The sequence below is a fragment of the Netta rufina genome (assembly GCF_964035555.1).
Source record: "Netta rufina genome assembly, chromosome: 15".
Taxonomy (NCBI): domain Eukaryota; kingdom Metazoa; phylum Chordata; class Aves; order Anseriformes; family Anatidae; genus Netta; species Netta rufina.
The window spans coordinates 604,298-626,189 of record NC_140138.1 but is presented as its reverse complement, the minus strand read 5'-3'; the positions used below and the strand labels follow the sequence as shown (position 1 = coordinate 626,189).

At 40.6% G+C, this 21,892-nt stretch overlaps 1 protein-coding gene across 1 annotated transcript; it reads right to left on the bottom strand.

The window, feature by feature from the left end:
- Positions 1–554: 554 nt before the first annotated feature.
- LOC311215020 (DNA repair endonuclease XPF-like) lies at positions 555–13,732 on the bottom strand (the record flags this gene model as incomplete). Its single annotated transcript, XM_084295967.1, has 11 exons — positions 555–1,288; positions 2,380–2,492; positions 3,173–3,265; positions 4,023–4,614; positions 5,853–5,963; positions 6,589–6,717; positions 7,056–7,236; positions 8,302–8,509; positions 9,855–10,050; positions 12,839–13,019; positions 13,559–13,732. The coding sequence occupies 11 exons, from the start codon at positions 13,730–13,732 to the stop codon at positions 555–557; spliced, it is 2,712 nt and encodes a 903-aa protein (XP_084152093.1).
- Positions 13,733–21,892: the final 8,160 nt, after the last annotated feature.

The following is a 21,892-nucleotide window of genomic DNA, read 5'->3' as shown; positions in this document are numbered from 1 at the left end:
AAGTTCTAAAATTCATGATTGATTCCAAGTATGTTCTTCTAAAGTACATGTAGTTAAACTCCTGGAAAGCGATCATGATGTGTTTCAAACAGCTCCACCACTGTCAGTGGAAAACTGGCAGTTTCAAAAAAGCAAGACATTAATAATAAAAACAACAAAAGCAAAGTGATATGATGCATCAGGTGACACAATTAATCAAAACGTACATTTTTTGCTTTAACAAGACATAGCTTTCAAAAGAAAACACCTCTATCAATTAGTCTTAGCACTTAATTTTAATGGGCTTGATGAAGAATTTTATTTCATTCAGTGCTAATATAGAATTTATTAAAGTGCTATAGGAAGAATAAAAAGTATTTGTGTGTCTCCATTAAAATGTTATTTTCCTCATAAAGCTTGCCTACAGTAATAATTAAATGTTAAAACTGATGGAACAGCATTAGCAGGAAACAGTTGGTTAACATAGAGGGCATTTGTTAAAATATTTCATGTGCCTTGCCGAAGTCCTGTGTGAGAAAAGCTCATCTACAACTTATGTTGTTCAGTTCCATTAGTCATCTTTTGTTTTTTTCTTTAGATATTGCCTCTCTGTAGGTCATGTGAATAAAGTCATACAGTTGTGTGGCATTGATGGTATTACCCAAAATTTCAGAGAGTTTATCCTTTGACAGAGTCACTAATTCTGTAATGCTTTTTACGTGGTTCATTAAGGCACGACAGTTTTTTGCATTAATACCTGGCATTTTTAGTAGAAAGTCCTGAGGGCCAGGGTTATACTTGTCTGACTCGGGAAGAGTTTCAGAATCTGCTGTTACAGCCATTGCTGTTTCTGCATCAGGTTGTGGATGGTTTTGTTTTAACTCTTCAAACAGTTCGGCAGTAGCATGGGGAGAAGGACACCACAGGATACGTAACTTTGGGAAATGGAGTGTAAGAAGAGTTAGTTTAGAAGTAACATCACTACTGGAAATCTCCTGATGTAGAGAACCTTGTGGAATCAAGGAGAAAGGTTTGTTAGGATCAAATTCAATCAGAAGAATCGGTCGCTTATAGTAACGGGACATCGAAATGCATTGTGAATACAGTCTTCCATTGTTTAAGGAACCAATAAGATCACTGATACTTTTCCGCTCTACACAGACATCAGGAGTTAAGATATAATCTCCAACTTCCAAAGTAACAGGCTCAATGTCAATACCACGACGATGAATCAGTGATGGAAGCTCACTACGAAATTCCCGCATGTCCACTATTATAGTTTGTTGAGTACTCTTCTGTTCCTGTCCACCTGAAGAGCAAAATAAAGAGTTAACCAAACTAACACATGACCTCCAACTCTAGTTATCCCATGTGATGCCAACACTTCCGTAACGGATGAACTTCACCTTTCACATTATACCTCAAATTCAGCAGTATAATAAATCTAGACTTTATTTAATTTTAAACTTTAAAGACAAATGAGTTGCCACATTATATACTATAGTTTATGAAGTATGCTCTGCAGTTTAATAGAACTATCATGTTACCTTCTACACGCTGTGTAGTGACAAGATATATTAAACTGTAGAGGAAAATTACTTAAACACGTGAAGAAAATGTTTAAAATGTTTCCTGCAAAATCAGATAATGAAGCTGCTGCTTTTTATTTCCAGCTGTTTCCCATAGAAATATGGCATTTCATTGTAGAAGATATATTTCAACTTCTATAGATCTATCTGTAAAAGGACACATGAAAAGATCGCAGCATTGAGGTGACGAAAGACATCACAGCAAAGATTAGAGAGCATATGGTAATGAAGAGCAAGATTTAAAAAAATTACAACTAAGAAAAATAGAGGCAAAGCTGTAAAGATGAAGACACAGTACACATCAGAAGAAGGGAACAAAAATATGGTTAGAAATGCAACAAAAGTAAAAAAAAGATGCTTTATTGGAAAGAAAGACAAATACATGATCTGCAGTTGTTCATTCAGGTAATCTGTTTCACCAAGATAAGAAGTCCCAAACATTGACTAGTTCAAGAACAAAACACATCACTTGACTTTCTGTAGACTTCAGTTTTAATGTTTTAATGTCTTTCCACCTCATTACAGGCAACAGGCTGCCCAGAAACAATCCAAATGGTATCTGTCTTAATGGTAAAATACTTCCTTAATCTATAATTTCTTTTTTAAAACAAAACAAAACAAACAAACAAAAAAACATACTGCACTGCTATTTCAGAACGACAGCGAGAGATGCACTAAGGTAATGCTTCTTTTCCATCAGGATTGTAGAATCCACGTGCCTCTACCACCCAGATGCTTTGGACAGGATTTAAACAAAATAGGTTACAAGCCTCAGCTCAGAGCTGCGAGCCCAGCTTCAGAAACCACTCACCTGCTTTGCGTGTGTCAGTGGAAACAGAGGCAGGTTTAGCATCTCTCAGAAGATCTAAGTTTGTTTCATCTCTTCCTTCTCTTTCTTCAGGAACAACCATAGTGGCCCTTTCTCTAAGGAACAACAAACAAAGAATCACTGAAAAATTGCAATTATATATGATGAATACTTCATAACATATACTGTTCACTGAGATGTAAAATTACATGTAGTTGAATACTAATTGCAAACCCGACTAGAAACGCAATTCATTAGGATTTCCAGATTGTTTGGGCTAGATTCTGAACTTTTATTTTCAATTTGTAGTGCTTCTGAGCATCTCTTTATATTTTTTGAATTTCACAGAGCACATAAAACAAAAGAACTAATGACTAGTACTACGAGTATAACCCAGTGAGAAGACATTATCTCATGCAGTCTAAGAAAATAACTGGTTTGGTCCTGAAAACTACTTAAGTCATGAAAGCCTTCGAAATACCTTACAACATAGGTTACCTGCAGACAAAAACACATTTTCAGTAGTTTCTCAAAAGGAGAATCTTAAACAATCAAGTAAAAGTACCAGTTATACTGGGTAGTCTTTGAAATTTCATATTAAAAAGCCAAAATATCAGGTACTCTGCAAAGGAAGGTTTTGTTTTTTTTTTCCCCATCGATAAGAAAATTCTCTTTAAGAAGCAATTGAATTAGGAGTTTACCTAAAGCCTTCACACAGTTAAGAACTTCACCATTTGAAATGTGAGCACTTAAGGGAATTATGTAAGAAATTAGTAACAAAGGTTAATTTTGTTACCGAATGAGTTTTTCAAAGGCTTCCTTCTCTTTTCTCAGAGCTGTCAGATAGCGCTGTTCTTCTGTTGAGCTTCCATATATGAGGAAATACACCCTGTATGTTTAGAGGGGAAAAAACCCACAGAACTATTTAGTAAATTAAAAAAGACACCAAAAAATGGTATTTAAGATTAGTAGTAGCAGTAAGTGCCTGAAAAGTTGATATTTGCCTTAAAAAGGTAAGCTGAAAACATCATCTTTTTTTCTGCAAAAATGCTCCAGACTCAGCAACAAAAAACCTTATATCCATTTTTCTCTTTTTTCTTAAGAAAAATAGGCTTACTGAAATTTTGAGATTCAACCAGGGTAGACTCAGATTTCGGTCAGACACAAAGCAAATATAACGAAGAAGTTACTTTCTTACTATTTTTAAAATCTTCCCAGAAGACTATGTATAACAAACTACAATCTGCAATTGTCCTGATTTAGAAAAAAAAAAAAAAAGGAAAAGGAAAAAAGAAAAACAAAAACAACAAAACATACAAGACTTCAAATCGTGTGTTTGCATGGGGGTATCTTATCTTCTACATAGAACAAACTGCCTTTTATAGAATGGACATTTTATTACAAGTGTGTTTCTGTTATTAAGGGACTAAATACCTAGTGGGATGTAAAAATTATCTTGCAATTACATTCGACATAGTTTTGTTTAAAATTAAGAAGAAAGCTAATCAGGAATTAAAAGGTAGCTTAAGAAACTCACTAGATGTATTTTGTGCCTTGACTGTCAGAAGTGCACAATAGGTATTTTTTTTTCATTTGAGACTAAAATTAGACCAAGAACAGTCTTGATTATCACCAAGTTCACTTGCCTCAAAGGCTTTCCAGGCCTGCTTGCCTTGTAGATTTCCAGCTGCCGAACAAAAGTCAGCTCTGCATCATACAGCACAACATATCTTGGTTCTACTTCATGCAGTACCCTGGTGAGAGAATAGGGATCACTGCAACCGTGCAACGGATGAATAATTGTGAGTGGGTTTTTGAAAATACCGTAGTAAGAATCTGAAGGTAAGTTCACAGGGAAATCTTCAGGAATTGTCTCATCAATACTGCCTTCTTGGCTACTGCTTAACTCTTTGTTATCTTCCACATCCAGCTCCTCTTTGCTTTCCTCCTCAGTTTTCCCTATCATTTGGATTATAGTCCGGTCTTGCTGCTTCTTGTGTTTATTTTGTTTTGAAGAAGTTGCGAGTTTGTTTTTTTTGGCTTGAGGCCCTGTGTCTGGTCTGGAATTTCCTTTGGACTTGACAGCTTTTCTGTCCTTAATCCACACATCTCCAGCTTTCTCATCCTTTCCGAAGGTTTTATTATACAGTCTCGTTAAAAAGGCTTCTGCTCCATCAGTAATATACTCCCTGAGCTGTGCACAAGCTCGGTCATCACTGGCACAAATAAGCACTTGCCCTGCAGTCAAGAAACAATATCATGTTTATAATCTGTTATGATGTACTTCTTTTAATCCAGCTACAAGACATCTTGAGCAAATTGTTTTAAATGATCCTAGAAGTGTGCCTACCAAATGCCTTTTACACTTGGTGGTCACAGTTGTTCTGGACTTCCAGGGAGTGTAAATTGCATCATAGTTTGTATTAAACCAAGATTAGAGAAGGTTAATAAAAGTTCAGCATTCCTTAGTCTTACACTATCTAAAACAGTAAGTTTTTTCTTTTGACCATTTGAAATGAAGCAAATACAGCACGGGCTGAAATATACTCAGAAGAAATATACTTTCTTTTTATTTATTTTTTAAATGTGGGATAAGAAAGGACTTAATTGAGACTGTTTTAGTTTTCAGCCTTTGTCAGCTGTGTTAGGGAGTCCAAAAAATACATGTTTCACACAGTATTATTGACATTTGTGGGCCTTGAATAACAATTCTCTGCAAGCTGACTCAGATAAACTCCTACAACACTAGGTTAGAGTGCCAGTTCTTATCCATAGTCAGAACACTGTGGGTGGGAGAAAAGGGCACTTTTTTACCCTTGCTATTTCCTAAAATAAAACTTGGTGAAATTTAAGGGGATGAAAAGTCCTAAAATAGGAAAGGCAGCAACACGGTTAGTTAGAAACACACTCGCCTTCTTCTCTCTACCCAAGAAGCTGCATCTCCTGAAGAAGCGATTTTTAGGTGCCCAAGAAAATGTATGAGATGGAATGGGCAATAGATGGAACTTCTGTTTCTTTGACCCTGAGCATCAATTACTATAGTTCTAGCCATCTGCAGCTCCATGCCCCTCCACAATCCAAGCAAGGGCGCTTGTCTGAACAGTTCAGGGAGAACTGTGTAACAGACCGATACAGCTTGTAAAGCTATGAAACAGTTCTACTTCTGCATTACTTTAACTGCTGTAGAAGACTGGAACATGTACAAGTTGCCTCGTTATTTAGAATGAAGACCACAGCAGATGAGATCTTTTGATTTGCACTGGGATAAACTGAATAGATGATTGTCTTAGAACTATTTATCCTACCAGTGAGAATACAAGTATATAAAACACTTTGTCTTAAGTCTATAAATTACTGTTTCAAACCAGCTCTTTAGTATAATCACAGTAAAGAATTTGAGCAATCCCTCTCAAAAGTCAAATAGAAGAGAAAATCAGATGTACGGTGAAAACTTACTTCATTTAGTATTTTCTCACCTGGACCACCGAAGTCTTCACTGTTCTTATTCTCATTTTCAATCTCATTCAGTACTTCTCTCAAAGCTTCCCATTTTGGGTTACTTTCTAGCACCAATTCCCTTTTCAGTTCTGAAACAAAGATTAAACATAGCAGCTTTTACAGCCAAAATACCCTTCAGAACTTTAAATTAGTGGTTCAATGTCAATGCTGTGATGGTTGTTGGCAAGTACAATATTCAACAGTCTACATATGTGACTTGTTTTGCTGATCAGGTAGGAGAGCACTCTTACAGAATCATTAAAAACGGGGAAAAACGCTCTAATGAATCATTTAACTAAACTTTAACTTTAACTAAAAAAGTTAAAGTATTGACTTGTTCTTCAATTCTGAAACTCTTGAATAAAATACATACATACATACATATATATATATATATAGTAATGGCAGCTTCTTATCCCTTCATATAAAATGCAAAAGATCAAGCTGAAATCTATGTAATTCAGTAACAATCCATAAAAGTTCTCCCAATGATCAGCTGAGTAAGCTGAGAAGAATGCCTTATTTGATCATGACTGTTTTTTTTGTTTATTGTATGCTTTTTGAACAAAGACTATGTCTCAATATATCCCAGCTACCAGACTGAGGTCTAGAGCTGTGTAAGATCTTGTAAAAAAAACACAGCATAAGTAATAATATACAGAGTGTTTGAAATCGTGTTGCACTCTCAAACTTAAAATTAGGAGCGATCAGTACCATTTTCCTTCTTTACATCACTGTTTCCAGAGACTTTGCCTTTCTGATTCAGTTTCTCATCTGCAATGTGATAAACTCTTGCTCGAGCATTTACAAACATTGAAGTACTGGAGTCAAGAAACAGCCAACCTAAAGAGAAAAAGAAAACATTAATTGTTTGACATTTGAAGTGTACATGCTTCAGACATTTCCAATAATAGCCTCACATCTCTCATCTGGATTACCTGTGCTACCTGCTTACTATATAATTACTAGCTTAATAAAAGACAGAAATGTGATGCAAGTCTCATGCTGTTAACAGCAGTTAAGTGGGAAGATGAAAGCATTATCTGTCAATAAAAACCTACGCCCATATGGCTGGTTATATAAAACCTAACTAGATACCTTCATATGTTTAGGAATGTTAATTAAAAATATCATCATTTCTCTGTTTCATGCATTAACTTGTATGGTTATTCAATGTTTACCTGAATTCTCACCAAAAGCTTTTTCACTTGCTTTCAGTGACTCCAGAAGATTGAGGAAAGTGACACAGTCATACTGAGTTAGATATTGTAACAAAGTACGTAGTATTTTCAAATCCTGGACCAAAGATTTTGTCTTAGCTCCAAGTTGATGCCAGAGAGGATCTAAGTAGTGACGTATTGTCTAGAAATATAAATTGGAAAATTCAGGATGTCAGACTTCTACTATACTAATCAACATAGAAATGCCCTTACTTTCCTTTACAGGAAATGCCACTTGCCACTTTTTATCCCAACTGGGATAAAAAATAGCCAAGTCCAGATGTGATGGTGAGACATTTATTTTGATGAGTAACCATTTTTTGCGAAGTTACAATACAGATGCTATTATGTAAAGTCATAAATTCAACAAATACATGCAATCCAATGATTAGCAGCTATATATAATTTAATGCTTTCAGTACATATTTTCTTTTCTATGTTAAGAGAAAAAAAAAAGGTAATATAAGTTAAAAAAAAAAAAGGAAAAATCTTATTTTACAGGTACTGGCCTATGCCTTTAGTGTTTAGCATTCTTTATTTAGCAAATAGAAAACATTAAAATGTAATTTAATTTTCAAATTAAGACGAGTATGATGCAGATACACAACGTAGAAAGCCACAGGAATAAAAGCCTCCAGATTTTTTCAAGTACAGAAGGCTTCACATCAATGGTAAGTATCAGTTAATAAGTATTTCGCTATGGTGGTTGAAATTTATGATTTTACCCTACAGAAAGCATATGCATGCCAAGCATGTTGCGGATCTGTCCATTATAACACTGCACACACAGTTAATGGACATATACGATGGTTAAAAATACAACAGATGCATGCATGTGCATATTATTTACACAAGCGTGCTTTACAGTGCTTCTCCTAATAAAGAAAATAGAAAATACAGGTATGAAATTCAAATGAATGGGGGGAGGCAATAATACATACCTATCTCTAAATAATATTATTATTATATTATTACACCAACCACAGATCAGGATGTTCTTGATATAGGGACTTTTCAAATGAAAGGCGAACAATCATACTAATTCACTCAATCATATTCAATTCAATCATACTAAATCCTACTAGTAACCATAACATCAGCTGCTGGTTACTTATTTATTTTATAAATAATATTTTTGTTTGCATGATGGATAGTTTGAAGATCTATGTTCCTTTATGAGGCATATCAAAACAATCAAAATAGTTACCTTGTCAAAAGGTTTACCAATAGCATTTTCTAAAGATAGATCTTCTACTTCAAGAGCTGGATTGTAACGTTTGAGCTCTCTCAAACATGCATTCAAAATGTCCAGGACTGAAGTCTGGATAGCAAGCATAGCAGGGGTCATTGACACATGTATTTCCACCACTTCAGGTTTATGCTTCTCTAAAAATGAGTTCACTGCTATATGAAATCTATGAGGAAAAACAGCTTATTAGGTTTCACATGAATGTTTTGCTTGATACCGTAATTATAAAGAAGATCATATAAACTAAAGTTACAAATGATTTAAATGTAAAGTAAGCTAAATGCAAGATGAATCCACTTCTACAGATGCAAAGACTGCAGTCTTATGAATGGTCTCATAAAACCATCTGATGATTTCATGATTATGACTGTTCTCATTCTAGGCATGTGAGTCTGTAGCTATGGTGACTGATCCATGGAGAACTACTGCACTAGATTCCACATCATCATTACAAGTAACAAACCTCAAAGGAAAAACAACAACAACAAAAACCTCATAAGGAAGAAAATGTAATGGGCTCACAAATCCCTTGGAGTCACATGGATCTGCTGGCAGATAATTTAACATCCCCAGCTTTGGATAAGCAGCAGGTCCTTGTTCCAACACAGCCTCTGTAAGCCAATCTGACCACGCAGTTACAAAGGTGCCAGCTGATTTTACGAACAGAATAAGGCACGGAGAAGAACACTATGTCTGAAGAACTCTGAAACTCAATGAGCATTTTCCTTACTTTGTGCTGCACCCTCAGGTCTTATCATGGTTCAGAAGGCAAGGAGGAAAATTCAGAGAGCTTTGTGTTGTTCATTTCTGCATCTTTGTAATTCCAAAAGATAGAGTTTATAACGCAGAGCGTGAGTACATGAGATCTACGTTCTAGACTGGACAGAAAAAAAAAAATAGGCAGACCTCCTGCTCAAAGCAAGAGCATTGAATGTGTAATCAGCTGAATTGCCCAGTCCTACTTCAGGCTCTGCTCCTGGAAGACTTAATGCATGCCACAAACTTGGCAGCTTGGTTTCCATCAGTCATCAAGAAATATTCTTTATATACCACATACATTAAAAGGAAAATTAAAACAAAACAAAACACAACCTGGTACAAAGAAATAAATATCCATAGAGTTTCGCCACAATCAGAAAAAAATATACTTCTATGAACAGTGAAACTGTGAGACTGTGTTCCTGTTACTTCATGGTTTAAATTATCTGTTCAGTAAATTATGTTTTTCTTAAGCTATTTAGCTTATCACTTTCTGCTGTGATTTCTACTGGCTAAAAAAAACAGCTATACTGTAAGGTTCAGCCTCCTGAAGTTTTAATTCGAGTCTATTTTCGAAAATAGAAATTTAGGTATGTGACATATATTCTGTCACAAATTGAATGAAATTAGTTCCAGAATACAAATAGGGAATGGAGATAAGCAGTTTGGCTACATAAACCTCATTTTGTTAGGAATCCATAGTAGCAACCTTAATAATTATAAGATTTCAATGAAATAAAGAAGTATCTTACCTTGGCCACAGGTAAAGTTTCCTGACAAAAAGATTTCGCATCACTCTTTCCACGTGGCAAAAGCCAGTGTTAAATGCGACCGCATTATCTGTAAAAGCTTTAATGAAACCTTGCTTGTTCTTCTGGCGATAAAGCCGCAAGATAAATGCTTCCTGACAGGACTCAATGATTCTGTGCGCCTTGTATACCAAAATGCCTGGCAAAATAAAAGGTTTCCAAGTTACAAAGTAGTAAAGAGAACTTGAATACTGTATACATTTTCCAAGTCTGTCTTACTCTTCTGTTTTTGTTAAATAAAGTACAATAGGAATTTCAATCTAAAATGACACTGAACAAACTTTTATGAGTTCAAACCAAGTGATTCCTCAGTTTCAGTACCATGGAATCTCCCAGTAACAGAGCTGGGTTAATGATGCATCTTGAGCCAAAAAAAGCTTGCATTCAAATGGCAGGACCTAACAGCTTCGAAAATTCTTTACTCTTAAAGAAAAACTCGAACACTTGAATTCATGCTTTTTGACAGGGAGAAGAGCAAATGCAAGATGCAACAGTATTTTTGCAACACAAGTTTGATAAGTTCAAGACCGTGAGTTTTGAATTCTTTTATTACACAAGTTCTGTAGTTAGAGTTGTCAAATATGCTTTTTTTGATAGCAGTTCAAGTATTTGTGATACTCAAAGAACCTCTAAAAACATTTCTGGTGCTTTTTCCCCCCTTCTGTGAACATATTCCCACTTGAGGACGGAAGGGACCTTAAACTGAGTGATTACACCAACATTTTTCTTAATGGCTATGGGTATTAGGAAAAAAAGATTTATCGTACACATTTTAGTACAGAGAAATGAAACAATAGTTGAACTACATCAAGCATATTGATGTAAACACTTTTGGGATTTACATTTCACTCAGCCAAAACCTTTTAAAACCAAGGCTTATTCTTCCTCATACTTAATTGTGTAAAATAGCACATTGTATTTTTTCCACTCTGCCCCTAGAGACAAGGCCTATGTGACACTTACCTGTTCACAGCTTCAATGGAGTAATAAATGCCTTTCGAAAATGGAAGCAAAAGACATCAAACAAAGGCTTCATTATGTACCTTGATGAGCTGACAAATTTACAGTGCATCTAATTTCTACAGCAAGTTTCTTCATCTCAGCATCTAGCCATTGATTTTGCTATGTCTTTGTTTTGTAAATTAGAAAGCATCTATATGAAAAGGATTTTCATTCAACTGCTAATCATTCATGATCAAGTCACTGAAAGATGGATAAAGTATTAACACATTTCTCTCACAAAGTCATGTTTTTCAGGACATAGTAACAATTACACTCATTTCTGAATATCATCAAGCTTCTCAAGATGTGACTGAATGGATATTACAGGAGACAGAGAGTTTGTTACAGGCCAATGAGACTATGAGACTATACTATTTGCTACAGCATTTCTATTTGGCCCAAACCACTAGGAGTACTTGTGCATTGCAGCGATAATTTCTTATTTTCATTCTGCTGAATTTACGAGTTTATGAGCTGTTCATTCACATGTGATTCTTCAGTGATTTTATAAACAGGATTTCTAACACTTACCAACACTTTACTGTATTTTTGCTGTTAGTTCCTCAAGAAACACTATTACAAGCTTTTGTTGGTTTTGTCACACACACATAGTATGTTTCCAATAGAAACGCACATTACCCAAACTTTAAACGAAGTCTGTAAAAACTGCTGTCACACTGACCTCCAGTGGCATTACGACGAGCATAACAACTCTGTGTCATTTCAGATCAGTAATTTAAAAAAAATTTTTTAGTTTTTTATTCCTTTCATCCACACAAAACCCAAAGATGTGTTTTGTTTTATTTTGTTTTGTATTTCCTCAGGATAAGAGGGAAAGGTGAACAGGAAGGAGCCAACGGGAAGAACAGAAATTGAAGGAGGTGCCCAGAAACTTTTTTTTTTTTTTAAGTTGGAAAAAACAGAACTGACACAAGTCTAGGTCCTTTTGTCCTAGCATGAAGCTGTTCAATCTGTTTCACAGATTTGGGTTCTAAAGGTTGACTAAAAGGAAGGAGATACAGCTTATGAAGCAAAAACTTACATTCTTCTACACAGTTAGTATTCTATTGCATTTAAACATTATAAAGATGTTAATATTTATATACCAGTAAAATATTCCTATACTTTCAGGCATCTGTTTTACTAGCTCTCCAGGCTGTAAGAGGGTTTCCAGCTTAGACAAAAACATAAGAACAACTGAGGTCAGGAGGAGAGGGGAACCAGAACATTAGAGAAAAAGACAATTGGAACATCTTTCATGTGTAACTTCTATACAACAACAAATAAAGTCACAAGCTATGCCCAAAAATCTTTAAAAAGTTTTAACAACATTATTTCATAATATTGTTATTTAGACAGCATTCAAGATGTTACAAGATGATTAGTAAGACATTGTTATTTTACTTAATGTGAAAAATCATCGCAACTAATTCATTAACGCAAAAACCAGCAAGTGTGCATGGTTGATAAATATGCAATCTAAAATCAGTTTCAATCACGGGCCATTTACTGAGAGTATTCTGGACACTATTTTCTCAAGTATAATCAGTTATTTTCCTTGGAAAGCAATGCAGCCACTCTGAATTTCCATGTTTCTTACGTCATGGCATACTTTAACTGCTGATTGTTTTCCATTTTATTATTGATATCAGAAAGCCATACAGGGATATTACTCACTACCTAAAAAGAATGTGGATGTTTTCAAATTGTGCGATTAAATAATGCAAACAAGTTTAGAGCAAAGATGACCACTAAAAAACAAACAAACAAACAAACAAAAACCTACATATTTGTTCCTTTTACTTCAGTCTCTGTAAAAAAAAATAAATAAAAATTCTTCAACCTCAACATCAGTCAGTCGGACTCTTTCAAAGAATTACACATTATGTATTTTCAGTCATGGCTTGACTTCATTAAGCTCTTACCAGTAATGAGGTTTGCCGGAATTCTGTCAGTAAGGAAATCTACCACGAGGATTCGACTTGTTGCAAAGAGAACTCCTCCTTGCGTGTAAAATTCATAGCGAGTGTTACTTGCAACCTCATTGGTAACCCGCCGAGGAAGATGAACAACTCCGTCTGACCTCAGCTGATCAATAAAATACTCCTAAAACAAATGCAGTAAAACCACAACAGACTTCATTCTGACAACTGATGAAATGGATACAAAAAGAATTGCAATTAGTCTTATTTCATTAGTTTTGCAGAGCTGTCCACAACCACATAAAAACATGACAGTATAAGATACTAGGTAAGGAAATCAGAATTATGGTGATGTTTTATTTTGATGTTTTAGTTTGCTAAGTTTCAAACCCTTTCAGGGTTTCACTTAGAAATATTAGTATTTTCAATAGCAGTTAGATAATATTTAAGAAAGTACAAGCCTCTGACACTCGATGGATCTTAAGTACCCTGAAAATTTTATCTTGCATTTTTCACTGTATTTTAACAGCTCTTTTTTTTCAGGGAGCAGGCAATACTAACTTACGGCCCGAGAAGTGACAAGGGCCCGTCGCGGCCCGCCAAATCGCCGCGGAAGAGCCCCCAGCCGCCAAACCCCATCTCCAAGGCGGCAGCAGCCGGCGGGCACCCTCTGCTCGGGCCCGGGCAGCCGCTTCCATCGCTCCTTCCTCCTTTTCCCCTCACCTCCTCGGCAGGGCTCGTATTCAGCACCAGCACCAGGCTGGCGGGCTCACTGTAGAGGCGGAGGAAGCGCAGCAGCAGGCGGTCGATCCCGAGCCCGCGGGCGCACACCACCAGCCCGTCCTGGTGGAAGAGGTCCAGGAAGATCTGGCTCTCGTGTTCCAGCAGCGCCGCCATGACCGCCGGCTCCAGCCCGCCACAGCGGTGCGGTCTCCCGGCCCCGCCTCGGCCTCGCTACGGCTGCGGGAGCGGCGCCCTCAGCCGGCTGGAGGCAGTGCCTCCACTCGTAGTTGAAAGTCTTCCGAGGGCAGGGGTTAGGTACGGAGGTCAGTTTTTATTACAAATGGTTCGTTTTTAGTCACAGACTAGAGGCATTTCTTAACCAAGGAAGCTGGCTGATGAAGTGTGACCTTCTGTCTTACATATAAATGTGATCTTCTGTCTTACATACCCTTGCATAACCACAAGTCTAAGAGAAACAGAGTGGTTAATGTATATAGTTCTTGTATCTTGCAAAAGAATGGTCTAGCAGTTCATGTCAAAGAGGGTTTGAAGGGTAAACCTTGAGACTGGGGTCTAGGGGATAAGAGAACAAAAGACTTTCCAAAATCTGCTGACTTTTACGTGGGACAAGTCTCTGATATCTGGGATAAGAGAACAAAGGGGTTTCAAAATAACTGCGAACTATTGCATGGGGCTCTGCACGGGTCTCTGATATCCAGCTAAGAGATGACCAAATAAGGAGAGAGGGGGAAGCTGAAGAATGACCAAAGGACAAAGCCTGGGAGGAAGACTACAAGCCTTCAGTACGAGTGATCCCCAGAGGGACCACCGGAGACCGATACGCATACTAATTTTAATATGAAGGGGGGACTGACTTGTGGAAAATGGACTCCACAGATTGTAAAGTAGGTATGTTTATTCAGCACTGAGCAGCACGGGGGTAGTCCCACCAAAGTTGTGTGCACCTGACGCAGCAACTTGCCATGGTTATATGCAGTAAACAGTTACATCTTAATGAAGGTTCACAATACGCCTATACATGTTCATAACCTGTCCCCACTTTGTATTAACATTAGTTCCAAGGAGTAATTTCCATAAACTCCTCCCATCTGCACTTGTACAGTGTATTCTGGTGGTGGTCTTCGGGGGTTGTGGGGATGAAGATTGATGACTTTCTTGTCACCACTAGTTGACCTTTTGTCTTTGAGCAGACTCAGTTGCTCCTTGGCTCTTGTCCATCCACAGGACCAGTTTCTGCTAGTCTCTTAAGATAGGTTCAATCTCTCATTAAGAGACTGACCTTGGTAAGGGGCCCAAGGCTTCTTGCTTTAGTTAATTTGCATAATGCACCATAGTTAGCAAAGACACGAAGTAGCATCCTAGTTTAATGCTGTCAATAGCATCCATTACCAGATCTTGTTCCCATAGTTGTTGGCTTCTGCAGTGCTTGCTGAGCACCATATCATGGGTCTTAAATGTATTGTTGGCAAGGGTATAGTAATGAAGCAGTTTTTGTCTTTCATTGGGACTTGGAAAGGCTGATCTCTCTCAAGAGCTTGATGTTGTCTGCTTTTCTTGATGGTAGCCATCATGGCCCTCAGTCTCTGGGTTGTGTGTGTTCGTGCTCATGTACGGTTTGGGAGCCTGGCTCCATGTGGTTTTGGGTCCCGGTTCTGTAGTTTTTGACTACTGTTTCTGGTTTGGGGGGAGAGACGGCTCCCTGTATTGCTCTGGCTGGCCCGCCCTGCGCCGCCCCCCTCCCCCTGCCGCCGCTGGGTGGTGCCGGCCCGCCCTGGCCCGGCCACATTGAAGCTGTGAGGAGCTGAAGAAGAGCTAGCGAAAGAGAGGTATTGCAGCAGGTAGGCTGTGCCTGTGAGGTGCCTGAGGATCTGCCTTTTTTTTTCTTTTGTGGCTGCTTCTTGCAGTCTCGGAGAGGTGAATCCTCTCCAGAGTGCTGAGGAAAGGCGGAGGGTCGTCAGCCCAGTCAGTGTCCCTAAGCAAGGGTCCCCCTAAGGCAAGTCTCTGAAGTGCTTCCCCTCTGTTTTAGTGGTGCTGCGGTAGGCATTGCTCAGAATCTGCTGAGGGTCTGAGGTGGGGGGGGGGGAGCTGCTTGTACACTGTTGGAGCCTGGGTTGGGGGGGAGGTTTGGAGCTGCTTCTAGACCTTTGGGGCTGGCATCGGGGGTAGAGGGGTTGGGTGCAGGTTGTATACTGTAGGGGCCTGTGTTTGGGGGGGGGTTGAGGCCTGCGTCTGGGGGAGGGGTGGGAGCTGCTTGTACACGTTTGGGGCCTGCATCTGGGGGTGGCTGGGAGCTGCTTGTCCACTGTAGGAGCTTGTGTTTGGGGGGGCTTGGGGGCTTCCCTCGGGGGGGGGAGGGTTGGGAGCTGCTTCTGTAAGGTAGGGGGCCTGCCTTGCAGGGGTTGAGAGCTGCTTGTAGAATTTGGGGCCCTGTGTCTGGGGGGGTGGGGCCTGTGTCTCAGCGGCGTTAGGAACTGGTTGTACACCTTTGTGGCCTGTGTTTGGGGGTGTGGGTGCCTGTGCCTGGGGGAGTTGGGAGGTGCTTGTACACTCTAGGGGCCTCCATTTGGGGGTCTTTGGGGCCTCCCTTTGAGGGGGAGGGAGTTGGGAGTTGGGAGTTGGTTGTACACCTCTGCATCCCATGTCTTGGAGGGGGCAGGGGGTTGGGACCTGTCGCTGAAGGGGCGGGTTGTGAGCTGCTTGTACACCTTTGGGACCTGTGTCTGGGGGGGGGCTGGGTCTGGGGCCTGTGTCTGGGTGGAGTCCAGTTCTTGGGAGGGGGTGGTGGGGTAGGAGCTGCTTGTGGGCAGTTGGGGTCTGCATCTGGGTGTGGTTGGTGCCTGCTTCTGTTGGCAGTTTGGGGCCTGCTCGTAGACTTGTGCAGCCTGGGTTTGGGGGCTTTTCTGTAACGTTTGGGGTCTGCATTTTTGCTCTGGGATGCATCTTGAGCTTTTGAGGCCTAGCTGAAGCATTTGGGGCCTGCATCTGGGGCTTTTCTGTAGCGTTTTGGTTGCGTATTTGTGATTTGGGGCCTGTATCCAGGGTTTTGCCTTTTTTGTCGTTTCTGTCTTTGTGTCTGTGTGTTTCATTGTTGGTTGTCTGGGGTTAGGGGCAGTTTGGGGTTTGGATTAAGGTCAGTGTCATTAGCGTTAGGGGGTTGATAATAAGGGTTAGGGTTGTGGTTAGAGTTGTTAGGTTTAAGGGGAATAAGGATTTCAGGGTAAGGGGTAAAAATGTTGTTTTTGCGCAGTTACATCCTGTAGAGGGAAGGAAGGTGGTATTGAGATATGCTTGCAGTGATAAGACAGCTTAACAGTGTGGAATGTGTTCATCTGATTCGTGTCAATATGGAACAATGCTAGGGCCGCATGATATGATGAAATGTGACCTTCTGTCTTACATACCCTTGTATAACCACAAGTCTGAGAAAACCAGAGTGGTTAATATATATAGTTCTTGTATCTTGCAAAGGAATGGTCCAGCAATTCGGGTCAATAGGGGATAAGAGAACAAAGGGGTTTCAGAATAACTGCTAACTATTACAACTGCTACATGGGACACTATGCAAGTGTCTGCCATCCAGCCAAGATGGACAAAGGAGATGGACAAGGGAAAAGCCTGGGAGGAAGACTACGAGCCTTCAGTACGAGCGGCCCCCAGAGGGACCACCAGAGACTGATAACACATGCACCAGTGGGAGGGTTTGGATTCTTGGAACTAATTATAATAACCCTGCCTGAATAAAGGTAAGCAAAGTTTTTGATTTTTTGTTTTTCAGCTCCCTTGCCAGCTGCAGCACTATATTTTGCCTGTAATTTTGCGTGTGAAGATCCGAACGAAGATGACGGAGTCGTAAGCATTTAAAGCGTATACAGTTCGGTTGGGTGGGATTCAGTTGCCTGCGTGTGTAAGAGTGTGACTGAGACGGAACTTAGTTCCGAAGCAATTGTGGAGGTCTTCTAATCGCGATTCCAATCTCTCTCGAGGGACGTGGCTAGTGAAGGACCGAAGGGATTCCTATAGGATTTGTGGGTGGGTGATAGGTCCTAAACCCCCTGCAAGACACTCTTACTAAGGTAACCAAGGGCTGTGGGAATTGCCATAGTAAAATTCCTAGATGGGTCAGACGAAATCGAAGACCAGGGACCAGAAGAAAGGGAGCAAATTACCAGTCATACCACCAGAAAGTCCATTAGGAATAACGATTAGAAATTGGAATGATAGGGACCCCAGAAAAGGAAAAAGTAAATTAAAAATGGTCCAGTATTGTGTGACAGAATGGCCAAAGGAGCCTTTAAGACTACATGTCTTTTGGCCTGTTTTTGGATCCTTCGAAGACTGGATTTGCCAGGCCTTAAATATCCATGTTAATTCAAAGGAACCTTTTAGCCAGGAAGAAAGTGATTATGCAGGATTATGGATCAGGAGGACTTCAGGTCCTCTTCCAGCCTCAATATTTACACTAAAAGCAGATAAGAAATTTGAAGAACAAGAAGAACATGAAAAAGAAAAAGAAGATAAACGTGAGCCGTTGGATAAGCTACCACCTCCATATCCTAACAATCCAACCCCGGCAGCTCCCCCTCCGGTGGCTGTGGTGTCTCCACCAGTACCACCGTTGCCCCAGCTTCCACCACCAACAGCACCAGAATTAGACCGACCTCCGGCCGCATGCATGAGAAGTAGGACTGACGTATCTGAGAGAGCTTCTCTATATCCCTTAAGGGAGGTAACTGGTGTATAACTGGTGCGCGTCTTGGTGGAGCAGAGACTCCCAGCGCACCCAGCGCTGTTTGCTTACCTCTATTCATTCAGTGAATTGTAAACTTTGATTGTAATCCTATTTGGGACTTTTATTATTTATAATAACAGACAACCTTGTAAAACGCAGACAACCAGAATCCTTACAGCAATTAGGTGGAAATCATGGTGTAAGAAACATTACCACCTCAAAGAGTAAAAACCTCAAAAGAAATGTGTCTTGTAACAGGCCAGCAGCTGTGTATTTTCTGTGAAGCACCAGATTATGAACCTTGAATAGCACAGTTAAAGGGGAAACAGGGGAGGGTCCCTGTCCTTGGCAGAAAAAAAAAGTGTATAAACTGTGTATGGAATTAGTAGGCACCCTCCTGCTTGTGGGACGCTCGCCATTGTAATCTCGAATAATAATGCTACTGTACTGAGATCCTCGACTCAGCCTATGCTATTTGCTACAGATTGATTCAGGGTTTTAAGATTTCAAGGATAGGGCACTAGGGTTGGGTTTCAGGGTAAGGGGTTTCAGGGTTTATGTTTAGGATTTTAAGGTTTTTAGGGTTGAAGTTTTAATGGTTAGGATTTTAAGGATTTGAGGGTTAGCGTGTTAGGGTTTTAGAGTTTTTTGGGTTGTAGTGTTGATGTGTTTTTTACGGTTAGGGTCTTAGGGTTTTATTTTTGGTCAGTTATTTACAGTTAGGGTTTTAAGATCTTATTTTTTTTTCCAGGTTAGGTTCTCCAGGGCTAGGGTTTTGAGTATCCTAATTTTGGGGGTTTGGATTTTGAGCATCTTAATTTTTGGGGTTAGGCTTTTGAGTGCCCTAATTTTTTGCGATAGGGTTTTGAGCATCGTAAGTAGTTGGGTTAGGGTTTTGAGTATCTTAATGTTTTGGGTTTGGGTTTTGAGCGTCCTAGAGTTTCGGGAAAGGGTTTTGAGTATCTTAATGTTTTCGGGATAGGGCTTTGAGCGTCCTAAGGTTTTCGGGATAGGGCTTTGAGCGTCCTAAGGTTTTCGGGATAGGGCTTTGAACGTCCTAAGGTTTTCGGGATAGGGCTTTGGGTTGGGTTTGGGTTTTGAGCGTCTTAATTCCTGGGTTTGGGTTTTGAGCATCCTAAGATTTTGGGTTAGGGGTTTTAGGCATAGGACTTCAGGGGTTTAGTGTGGTAAATAGTTTGGGTTAGGTCTGTAGGGGTTTTGAGGTTTTTTTAATGTTAGGGCTTGAGGCTTTTTTGTAAGGGCGGTAAGGGCTAGGGGTTACAGTGAGTTCTGGTAAATGTAGTTCTCGAACACTTGGCCTGTGATTGGCCATGCTGGCTGTCCGGGGAATGCTGGTAGGTGTAGTTTTCCAACAGCGGAAGGCAATGTTGAGTGCCCAGAGTATGCCGGGAGATGTAGTTCTCAGGACTCCAGACTTCCGGGAGGCAATGTTGAGTGCTCAGAGTATGCCGGGAAATGTAGTTGTCGGATTCTGGACTTCCGGGAGGCCATGTTGAATGCCCAGAGCATGCCGGGAGATGTAGTTCTCGGAAAGTAGGGTTAGGATTAGAGGCTAGGGTTAGGGTTGGGGTTAGGGGTTAGGATTAGGGATTATTGTTAGGGTTATGGGTAAATTTAGGGGTTAGGGTTAGGGTGAGAGTATTAGGGTTAGGGTTAGGATTCGGGTTCGGGTTAGATTATGGTTAGGGTAAGGGTTAGGGCAAGGGTAAGGGTTAGGGTTAGGGTAAGGTTAAGGGTTGGGCAAGGGTTAGGGTAAGGTAAGGGTTAGGGTAAAGGTTTTCATTTGTTAAAGCTGAAACGCAGTATGCAATCTGGGACGTCACAGCCAGAGCTGCCTATGGCAAGGTGAGAGAGGAACACATGGAGCAGATGTTCTACTCCTAGTTTTTTCTTTACACTTAAATAAATGTTTGAGCTAATTCCAGTTGGAAGAGTTCCAATTACTTGCTTGGTCATATTGTCCTTTCAATATTAAAAGCTGCAGCAAAAGCATGGGGATTTTTGCTTCTAGAAACACCCCAGTTCTCTTGTTTGCACTATGCATGCTGTTGCGCTAAAACAGATTGAAAAAATAAATAAAAATCACACACACACACGCACACACAAAAAAATAAAACACACAAAAAAAAACAAAACAGCTGCTGTTGCTGCTCTGTTCCTACTTCCTTGTGCTTTGCCCCTCCCCTTTCCCAGGTAATTGGGTTTGGGTGCTGGGCGGGGCCAAATGGTATATGAGCCCCAGGCATCCCCTCAGAGAGCTCCTTCTGCTTGGGCTGCTCTTTGGGGTGTTTGTTTTTCCTTCGGTCAGTTGCAGGGTTCTTCAGGTGGATCAGAGTTTATGGACTGATGCGTTTCCAAGTAGCGAGGGGTACGCACATCTTTTTGAGGTAACAGCTAGTAGGATCTGTTAGAATAAACTAATGTAGTACTTGGTGCCTTTATTGCATACAGTTCTTTATCAGGTGAGTAACTGTTATAGCATGTTTACAGATAGTATGTCAATGTTACTTTGTGTGTTTGCTATGCAGTGCCTGTGGGGACACTCTGTGCTTGGCTGGGAACCAAGGGTGGAAGTGTTGTCAGGGCCTGTCTTCAATCAGGGTGGAAACACTGTGTGATTAGCTTGGAAAATAAAATTTGTGTAGCTTCCAAGATGTTAATGAAAATAAAATTTTGTGAAATATGCTCATCTGATTCGTGTCAATATGGAACAACGCTAGGACCTCATAATGAAATGTGACCTTCTGTCTTACATCCCCTTGTATAAATAACTACAAGGCCAAGAGAAACAGAGTGGTTAGTGTATATAGTTCTTGTATCTTGCAAAAGAGCGGCCTAGCAGTTCATGTCAATAGAGGGTTTGAAGGGTAAACCTTGAGACTCAGGTCTGGGAGATAAGAAAATGGGGGAAGATTTTTCAGATAACTGCTGACTATTGCACGAGACACAGCTTTCTGACATCTGGCCCAGCGACTACTAAATAAGGAGTGGGGGAGAAGCTGAAGAACGACCAAAGGACAAAGCCTGGGAGGAAGACTACGAGCCTTCAGTACGAGCCACCCCCAGAGGGACCACCGGAGACTGATACGCATGCATCCGTGGGATGGTTCGGGTCCCGGGAAACAGCTTCACGACACGGCTGGCACCCATGCTGCTCGTGGCCAGACAGCCGTGTTGTAGGATTGCCTTCCCCGAGCCGCCAGAAACGGGACCCAGACCCCGACGCTACTAGCACAATCGTCGCCCAGAACCGGAGCCCAGAGGTTCAGTACAGACGGCGGCCGCTCCGGATAGGACAGGACCCCCTGTCTCCGGGACGGCCAGCCCCCGAGCCGGCGGACGACTACCTCCTGCTTCACGGCACGGCTGGCACCCATGCCGCTTGTGGCCGGACACCCGGGTCCTAGGATCGTCTTCCCTGAGCGGCCAGAAATGGGGCCTGGACACGGTCTGGCTAGCACACACGTCGCCCCGCACGGGAGCCTAGGGGCTCAGGTCGATTGGATCCCGCGCCTCCAGATGGAGGTAACCGGGAGCTCGGGACGGCCAGCCTCACGCTCCGC